The 9,292-nt window shown below is 35.4% G+C and overlaps 1 protein-coding gene across 2 annotated transcripts in view; it reads left to right on the plus strand.

Moving 5' to 3' along the window:
- Positions 1-293: 293 nt before the first annotated feature.
- Positions 294-9,292, plus strand: part of LOC109241216 (tRNA uridine 5-carboxymethylaminomethyl modification enzyme MnmG) — a 20,987-nt gene continuing 11,988 nt past the window's right edge. Inside the window, exons 1-9 of one of the 2 annotated variants that reach the window (XM_019407934.1) lie at positions 294-496; positions 934-1,085; positions 2,033-2,124; positions 2,655-2,768; positions 3,801-4,131; positions 4,897-5,076; positions 6,146-6,226; positions 6,569-6,787; positions 7,201-7,343. In XM_019407934.1, coding sequence (XP_019263479.1) covers positions 295-496; positions 934-1,085; positions 2,033-2,124; positions 2,655-2,768; positions 3,801-4,131; positions 4,897-5,076; positions 6,146-6,226; positions 6,569-6,787; positions 7,201-7,343 — 1,514 coding nt within the window. In that variant the 5' untranslated portion in view covers position 294. The remainder of the gene's footprint in view (positions 497-933; positions 1,086-2,032; positions 2,125-2,654; positions 2,769-3,800; positions 4,132-4,896; positions 5,077-6,145; positions 6,227-6,568; positions 6,788-7,200; positions 7,344-9,292) is intronic. The other variant, XM_019407935.1, reaches the window with a different exon arrangement.

Raw genomic sequence — 9,292 nt, forward strand, 5'->3', positions numbered from 1 at the left:
TTCAAATATTTGATTTTCTTTTTCAAATAAGTGTTTGGTTATGATTTAATCCATTATTTCATCTTCAATTTAAAATGTAAAAATTTGAAGTATTGTTTTAAAAATATTTCGAACTTTAACTTCTCTATTTCAAGCCTATAGAACAGGCAACCAAATCTTGAAAGAAGGCAGGACCACATTGTAACTCGAGAAACTTTGGGGTGTACAGGAAAACTTATACAAAACAAGGAGGGGTTCCAAAAGAAATTCTCTCTCCATATACGAGCTTCAACAGCTTTGCACCTCTTAATTCTAATGGCGACCGCTCTTTCTCTTAACTGGAGCCGGTTCGCTTCTCAAGTTCCTCGCTGTTTATCCTTTCCATTTCTTCACAAGCATCGGCAAGCTCAAGTCGTTAGATTATACCAGAGCTTCCGGTTTTCCGGTAGCTTCTGCACTCTCTACTCCTCCTCTAGCCGCTCTTTCTCTGTCGTAGCTTCCACTTCTCAGTCCAGTAGTAAGTACAAAGTGCCTCTCAAGAAGACTTAATTCTTCATATATATATTCTTTTGTGAATCATATTTATTCATTATAAACTGTTGAACAGAGAAAACTGTAAGTTCAATTTAAAATTCTCTCTTGCTTGTAGGATCAATTTGATATTCATTACTATCATATAAATTTGATTTTTTTTGGACAGTAAAATTTAGGAACAACATGAAAATTTATTTTAGTTATTTTTTTTGTGCCAATGTAACATGACCACCTAATGCATTTTAATTTACATCAAAGATTATTTTTTGGCTCTTGAGAAGCCAAAAGACACAACATTATGGTTGGGTACTAATGATTCTCATGAGTTATGAAAAAATCTGCGTCATTAATCATAATTAGTGTAGCATTTAATCATGTTTTCGAGCAAAAAATGTCTGATGAATTAACAAAAATTGGCAGGCTTAAATAGTTACAGTGAAGTGGGTGATGAAAGATATGATGTGATTGTGGTGGGAGGAGGCCACGCAGGGTGTGAAGCTGCCCTTGCTTCAGCACGATTAGGGGCGAAAACGCTCCTTCTTACTCTTAATATTGATCGCATAGCATGGCAGGTAACAGGGATTCATGTTTTCTGGTTTTTGGACTAATTCTATTATGTGCAATGAACTTTCTGTTCGTTGGTGTAGAATTTTGACTAACATCTTAAGATGTTTTCTTTGGCCATTGTTAGATGAGGAAAGTTGTGACTTATAGGAATATTAATTTTATTTTAAAAGAATGAATTAATCTAATCTCAGTTAGCTCCATAAAATGGTCATATTGACCCTCAGTAAGTGCAAAGTGGCAAATAAGTTGGAACATAATGAATTCTACTTTTACCTGATCATTAAAAAAAGGTTGGAATGGATGAACTTCAGTTGTTGCTTTCCGAGGGACAACTTGTAAATTTGTGATGTTACGTTTCAATTGCTGCTTTCAAAAAAGACAACGTGTAAATTTGTTTCATAAGTTCTGTGATATTTTCTTGTGCTGAAATTATGGACTCAAACAGAGAAGGAAAAACTTCTCTCATGAACACTCTTATATGATTTTGGTACTACAGTGTCCTTTTTACAGTGTTGTTCAAGTTAAACTATAGTGTTTTATGTTTCTCTTTTTACCTTTCATGTGTTCTATATAGTGATACGTATTAGTTGAGAATATGTTTTAGATGTTAGCACTTTTACTGTAGGTCTTATGCTCTCTAGGAATAGTTTAACCTTTCTTAGATTTATATATTTGGAAAATATACACAACTTCTAGTACTTTCTGTTTGTATTTGCATAATATTAGCACGAGATGATTTAAATGGAGTGACGTGGTGAGTGAGGATTGATATAGCCGACCTCAACTTGTTTGGAACTGAGGCTAGTTGTTGTTTTTACTTTTTTGTGGTTTTCCGTAATCTCCAATAAGCTATAGTTCAGGGACTTAATGTTTCCAACCCAAGGATGGTTTTTATATCTGAATCTGCTTTTCATCTCATGATTGTAGTCTTACTATATTGAATTCAATGCAGCCATGTAATCCGGCAGTTGGTGGGCCAGCCAAGTCTCAGCTGGTGCATGAAGTCGACGCCCTGGGTGGTGAAATTGGAAAAATTGCTGATAGGTAAACCTTAGTACTCCAGCTGCTATTAAAAGTTCATCTGTTTTCTTGTTTGGTAACCAGCATGGAAGCATTTTTGTTTTCAACTCCGGAAAAATGAGAAACAAAGAGGAAACTGATTAAATGTAGCATCAAGTTTAAGCTCTTAGAAAATATCGGGGACAAAAATACTATAAACGAGCCTGGAGGGCTTATAAATTGATGTATGCTTGAAAGGAATAATAACTGAAGAACTAAGATAAATGCGGATCCGGGGAAAAAGAAAACAATGAATAAAGTAGCTTGGTCAGCACTAAACATTTTTGGAACAAGTTTCGAAGGTAATTAGGAAATGGAGAGGATGTCTTTTTCGCCTCAAGGTTGAGTTTTAATTAACATTGTAGCAACAAATTGGGTTTATTTATGATCATTCTATCAAAAAATTAGATATCTAATGATGCCTATTCTTGTATAATGATGCTCTTGGATTATATTTTCTTAAATCCTCCGATTGTTGTTCAAAAGAGACTGATGAAAGCTTATCTTTCCAATAGGTGCTATTTGCAGAAACGTGTTCTTAACATCTCTAGGGGCCCTGCTGTTTGGGCGTTACGCGCACAGACAGATAAGAGAGAATATGCTATAGAAATGAAAAAGATTGTTGAGAGGTAAGTTTATTGCCCCGACACAGAATACAGTTGTTACCAAGAATGACTTGTGCTCATCAGTAAGCTGATCAAAGATTTTAACATCATGGACATATGTGCTTATTAAGCTGCTTTAAATTTTTTACAAACACGGGGCAGATAAATTTCATTGAGGCATTAAACATTGAGTAACATGTCTTCGCCATGCGACTACAGTTTCCACTTACCCTATGTTTCATTTTGAACTACACAATGAAACAAGTATTTATGAGTGCTAAATAGGTCCTGTTCTATATGATTATGAACTTTTTTCTTAAGCTTGGATTGATTGTCCTTGGAGAAATACAGATAAATGCTTAGTAATATCTGGTCCACGCTACAGAGGTTCACGGATCACTTTGTATATATTATGCCGGCATCTTAGATACTTGTCTTTCTAGTAAAACTTTATATGCTTTAAAAATAATGCTACTTTCGCATGGGTAGATAAACTTCATTAAGGCCATAATACATTCAGTAACTTTTCTTTGTCATGCTACTGCAGTTACCACTTATCCTGCATTCGTTTTGCACTACACAGTGAAATAAGTATTTTATGAGTACTAAATAGGTCTTGTTTTATATGATTATGAAATTTTTTCTTAAGCTTTGATCTATTATTCCTGAAGAAATAAAGATGATAGCTTAGTAAATTCTGGTCCACACTATAGAGGTTCAAGGATCACTTTGTATACTATGTTGGCATCTTGGATGCTATTTCTAGTAAAATCTTGTATGCTTCTCAGCTAAAGTTGCACAATGTCTCCCTTCAACGAACTATTGGAAATATATTTACATGTACCCCTGCAAGAAGTTGGGTATTAATAAAAAAAGGAACTGAGCTATAAACATCTATTTACTTTCCAGAAAACTGAGAAGTATAGAGGAAATCAATTAATTCCTTGTGCATTGGTGCAACTTTGCAAATTATTCCATTGTGTTGAAATTGTGTATCTCAAACATATTTGGTGGCTCTCATATCTTCTGTGCCTAACTCGTGGCTCCCATTTCCAGCACCCCAAACCTCTTTATTAGAGAGGCAATGGTAACAGATATTTTGTTGGGGAAAAATGACAACATTGAGGGGGTCTGTACTTTCTTTGGCATGAACTTCTATGCACCTTCGGTGATTCTGACGACAGGGACCTTTATGAGTGGGAAAATTTGGGTTGGTAGAACTTCAATGCCTGCAGGAAGAGCTGGTGAATCAGCTTCCGTTGGTCTAACAGAAAACTTGCAGCGCCTTGGCTTTGAGACTGATAGGCTAAAAACAGGAACTCCTGCACGTGTGGACAGTCGTACTGTAGATTTCTCAGGATTGGAGCCCCAATATGGCGATGAAGAGGTCCTTCTGCTTATTCTTAATATGTAGGTTCTGTATACTTATGTGTCATCTATGCGACTCTAACCATGCTGAATTGCTTGTGCAATCCAGTAGCATATTACTTCTGACAATGTATTTTGTGGATGAGTTGCAAATTTCTTTTATTAAGTAGTATGTTGTATAAGCTAGGATCACTTCCAAGTGCATGTGATCTTTGTTTGAGTTGTCATGGAGAAACTTGTTATTTTCTAAATTTCTGGATATCTCTAAGCCTAGATCTGATTTAGGATTTCCTGCAAAAGTACTCTGATAGTCAACATTTAATACTTCGTTTCCCTGGTCCGACAGTTATTTCTTGATTTTTACTGATAATAATATCTGTTAAAATTGTCTGAGCAAAAACCAATTTATTATGAGCAACTTTATATGTAATGCAAAACTGCAAGCATGTGTTTCTGGGTCCTATGTGCTATATGATACTAGTTACACAATATCCAGATCCCCCCTCTTCTGTAGGATGGACTGTATAGAAGAGTATGTATACGTGGGGGGATTTGCATTCTTGACAGATAGCTACTTGTAAGCTTTTGTTTTGCTTGTTGCCTTCATTTTATCTCATGAGGCTTTAAAATTTGGGAGGCTTGAAATTCTGTTTAGTCTGTGCTTTGTATTTGTTGATAAGGTTCACTTAAAAAATAATTAGATTTCCTTCATCAGTAATTTCTATGTATGTATACATGCTCATGCCTACATTCATGTATTCTAATATTTATCATTAATCCTCAGGTAAGCTGGTTCAGTTTTGATACTAATTATCATATAGAAAGGGAACAGATGTGCTGCTACCTTACACGTACCACAAAGAGTACTCATCAGATAATTAGAGATAATTTGCATGAGACTCCTACTTACGGAGGGTGGGTGGAAGCTAAGGGCCCTCGATACTGCCCCTCCATTGAGGATAAGGTATCGTATGCTGTTGCAGATTTTGTAGCTTCCCTCTGGTTTTGATGCATCTCATACTTAATTCTCCATTCAAGCTCTTATCTTCTTGCTAATGTCACCTAATACGTGGATTGCTTGTGTTTACCAATCTGAGAATGCAGTATCTTTCTTAGCCAAAAAATGTGAAACAGCTAGGATTAATCTTCCTTTGGACTTTGCTTTCCTTACACGGAAATTTATATCAGCATATCTTTATTTCGAGTTATAGAGGATTGCAAATAAAGTGCAGATAAATTTGCAACTTTAGACATTTTATCTCCATCTTATTTTTCCAGATATTCATGTTACTTTGATTCAATTCAAATGGCAACAAAAAAGGTGGATTATTACATTTAGGCATTTAACATTTCAAAGTTGCTTGTCTACTTTCTTGGGAAGATCATATCAATGTGCGGTTCAGTATTTGGTTAGAGTAATTGAGGCAAAGTTGATTTATATGGTATGTGATAAAATCTCATCTCACATTATTAAATGACTAAAATGGATATCCGTCATGGATTCTGCAAATTAGTTATCACTTAGAATGGTGTTATTCTATGTTGTTAAATGCTCTGTTAGGATGGTGGAATTGGTAAAATAGGCTACTATCTATTTCCGAAGCATCAACTAAGAATCTTATGGATCATGATCTCAATGAAGCGTTAATGTTGTGCCTTTTTGTTCCCCCTGCAAAAAGCTACATCCCAACATTTCAACAGGAGGCAATTGATACTACTGAAATTTCTTAGTAGTTATTATGTGACTTGACTTGAAAACCCCTTATGCTATTGGAGGGAAAAGAAAGTAGGTGGCAGGAAGATTTAATTCCCTCTGATAATAGAGTCTGCTAATGGTATTAATAGTTATTCCAGTGAGTGGAGGGTATTTCCTTGCTTGTTACAAATTTTGCTATGATCAGTGTTAGTTGACGTGAGTTTAGTAACTAATGCACTCATTCTAATATCGTGGCTCCAGATTGGAGAATTTATCTGTTCTTGTTTTCTTTTGATTTCTGCCACGTGAAATATGATTATCTTTTTGACTATTTCAGATTGTAAGATTTCAGGATAAAGAGTCGCATCAAATATTCCTTGAACCTGAGGGTCGAAGTGTTCCTGAGCTCTATGTGCAGGTTTGCCGGCTTTTTGTGCGTTTTGCTTTTTAAAACATTTGAGTTCAAGTCTGTTACCTATTTCTGGTGTAATGTGCTAAGGTTATGCCCGTTAGCGATAACCATGAAATTAGTTTCAATTTGCTATGACTTGGTCATTTCCGAGAACCGATGGAGATGTGGTGGTAGGAAAATATGCAGTACCCTACTTTCTCTAAAGCTCTCTGCTGGCTAATTTCTTAAAGTTAAATTTCATATCCTTAGTTCCCTCTCTCATTGAAGTAAGATAATGCTATATATCACTTTATTGCTGTGTAAAGCTCCTTTGCCATTTGCACAGTGTAATGATCCGTTCTTTTGTAGGGATTCTCTACTGGTTTACCGGAGAGACTACAATTGCCTCTTTTACGAACATTACCCGGACTTGAGAACTGTACAATGCTCAGGCCAGCCTATGCAGTAGAGTATGATTACTTGCCGGCTTATCAGTGCTCCAGGTCCCTAATGACTAAAAAGATCGAGGGCCTTTTCTTTTCTGGCCAGATAAATGGGACAACTGGCTATGAAGAAGCTGCTGCCCAGGTTTTTATACTTCGATGATGCTCACTTCTAGCTAGCGTTTGGTCATAGATCCCAAATTTATTTTGAAAAATCTGATTTGGGTGAAGTTTGGTTTGAAGATGAAAATGTGTTTGGACATATGTTTTCAAAACATATTTTCCAACTTTATTTTGGAAAAACATGTATATAATTCCCAAGTTTTGGGATTTTGGCCGCTCTGATTTTGGGATTTGGGATTTGGCCAAAACGTGGGCAAAATTTATGGCCAAACATGAGTTTTGAAAATGAATTCCAAATTTATTTTGGCAAAACTCATGGCCAAACGGGGCCCTATCCAATAGATGTAAGAATGTTTATTAGCTCCTGCTTTTTAACTAGGGCGTCATGTTTATCTGATAAGCTCTTCTAAGCCTCTTTTTTTTTTTCTGATATAGGGGATTATATCTGGAATTAATGCAGCTAGACACTCAGATGGAAAGCAACTTATTGTTCTTGAGAGAGAAAGTAGTTTTATAGGGACGCTTATCGATGATCTTGTAACCAAAGATCTTCGAGAGCCTTATCGCATGTTAACAAGGTAAAGTGAAGTAAGAACGATCATTTCATAGTTATGATTTGCTCGCTGCTAAGTTAACTGATGAAACTACAACATTTGTGTGGTTGCACATTATTGTTCAAATTAACAGAACAAGTTGTTTGTGTGTTTTAAGTGATGTCACACCTCAATTTGCTTAACTTTTGTTTAACAGTATTAACCAGCTATATAAACTGCAGGAATGAGTTAGGAGGTCTACGATATCTTTTTGAAGATAATTTACAACATTTTTTTTTCTCGTGAGCTGCTCTATGCCTTAGATTTGTCTGCTTTTAATTTCCATGTTGCTTTTGGCCAAGCCATTTCCTATTTGTCATTGTTATTGGGTACTCAATTTTTTTCTCTGGACCATCTGTAAGCAAGGTGCATCGTTCCTTGTCTCTATTGACCTCAATGCTCTATTCTGAGTATGACATACATGAGCAGAAACAAAAAGAAGAAAAAGATAAAGAAATAGTGATGCCTTTCACATTGTTGTAGGCATCTATTATTTCCGTGTGCCTTCTGCTGAAGTATTTTTTTCATGTTTATGTACAGCTGTTGCTGTTCCTACCAACTTGTTATTTATTTTTGAAAAGTACCTTTCAGATTTATATTTCAATTCATGCAGCACAGCTTGCATGAAGGTTCTTATAAAAAATAATATTTTTCTTTCTGCTGTTCTTTTTATAGAGAATCCCATGATATATTTCTTTCTGCCGTTCTTTTGATAAGTCAAATCAGAATTTCTTCGCACTGATTGTTGGTTGGAAAACGTGTCATTGTTCTAAGTATGAACGGAGGTGTTAAGAAAATGAACCATGGGCCTAACTTACCCCCAAAAGGTACCTCATGAGGTGGGGTTTACGCAAGACCATACAAGGAGACAGCAGTTCCCCTCTACCAATGGGGGACACTTTGCACGTCAACGGCTTGACATTTAGGGGTCGTTTGGTAGGATGCATTAGATAAGCTAATGCATGCATTAGCTTTGTGTATTAATAATACACGTTTGGTAGACATTTTGAACCTAAGCATTAGTTATGCAAGCATTAGTTATACATCCTATTTGGTATTATCCTATGCATAACTAATGCATAGAAAACAATGGTTTTAGCAATGCAATGGGTTCTAATGCATGCATTAGCTTAGTGAAAGACAAAATTGTCCTTCAAAATTTATGCTTGATTAAAATATGCTAGTTAGTATATTAATGCAAGTTCAAAATAATTCAAATAGTGAGAAATAAAATTATATCCCTAGTAAATAAATAAATACTTAGCATATTTCCTTTTCTATAAATAAATATTTAATTTTATTTTACAATATAGGTAGACAAATAAAATAATTTTTTTAAAATTTTTTCATATAAAAATACTTCTCAACATATGTTTCTTTTAAAAAGTTAGAGCGTGGACTAGTTTTGAGGGCATTTTTGTAAACAAACAATTCTTTTAGAAATTGTGCAATACTTTAATACATCAAACCAAACAATGAATAAGAAATATGTCAGCATAACTAATACCAGCATAACTAATGCAAGCATAACTAATACCAGCATTACTAATACACCATATTCAGCATTATTCTTATGCACCCTACCAAACGACCCCTTACAGCTATTGGAGGTGTCGCCCAAAACACACTGGCAAGCCTCTATGCTAGGGACTGCTATTTGTCTAACTAAGTTCTCAAAATAAAAGTCGTCGGTCCTAGTAGATATACTATTAGTAACAAAACTTATGACAGTAGCTTGATCTTCATGTTGTTGCAACTCAAAGGTTGGTACCATACGGCGATATATTGTACCCTGTTTTTCTGCCAGCAACCTATTTGAAACTGAGGTTGGTGGTGTAACAAAAATTTGCAACTCATCAGTAAGTTGCAATCCACGGCCTAGCTTTGCAAGATGGTCTGCTACTCCATTTTGTTCTTTGTACACATGGTGAACT

Source organism: Nicotiana attenuata, unplaced genomic scaffold (genome assembly GCF_001879085.1).
Source record: "Nicotiana attenuata strain UT unplaced genomic scaffold, NIATTr2, whole genome shotgun sequence".
NCBI lineage: Eukaryota > Viridiplantae > Streptophyta > Magnoliopsida > Solanales > Solanaceae > Nicotiana > Nicotiana attenuata.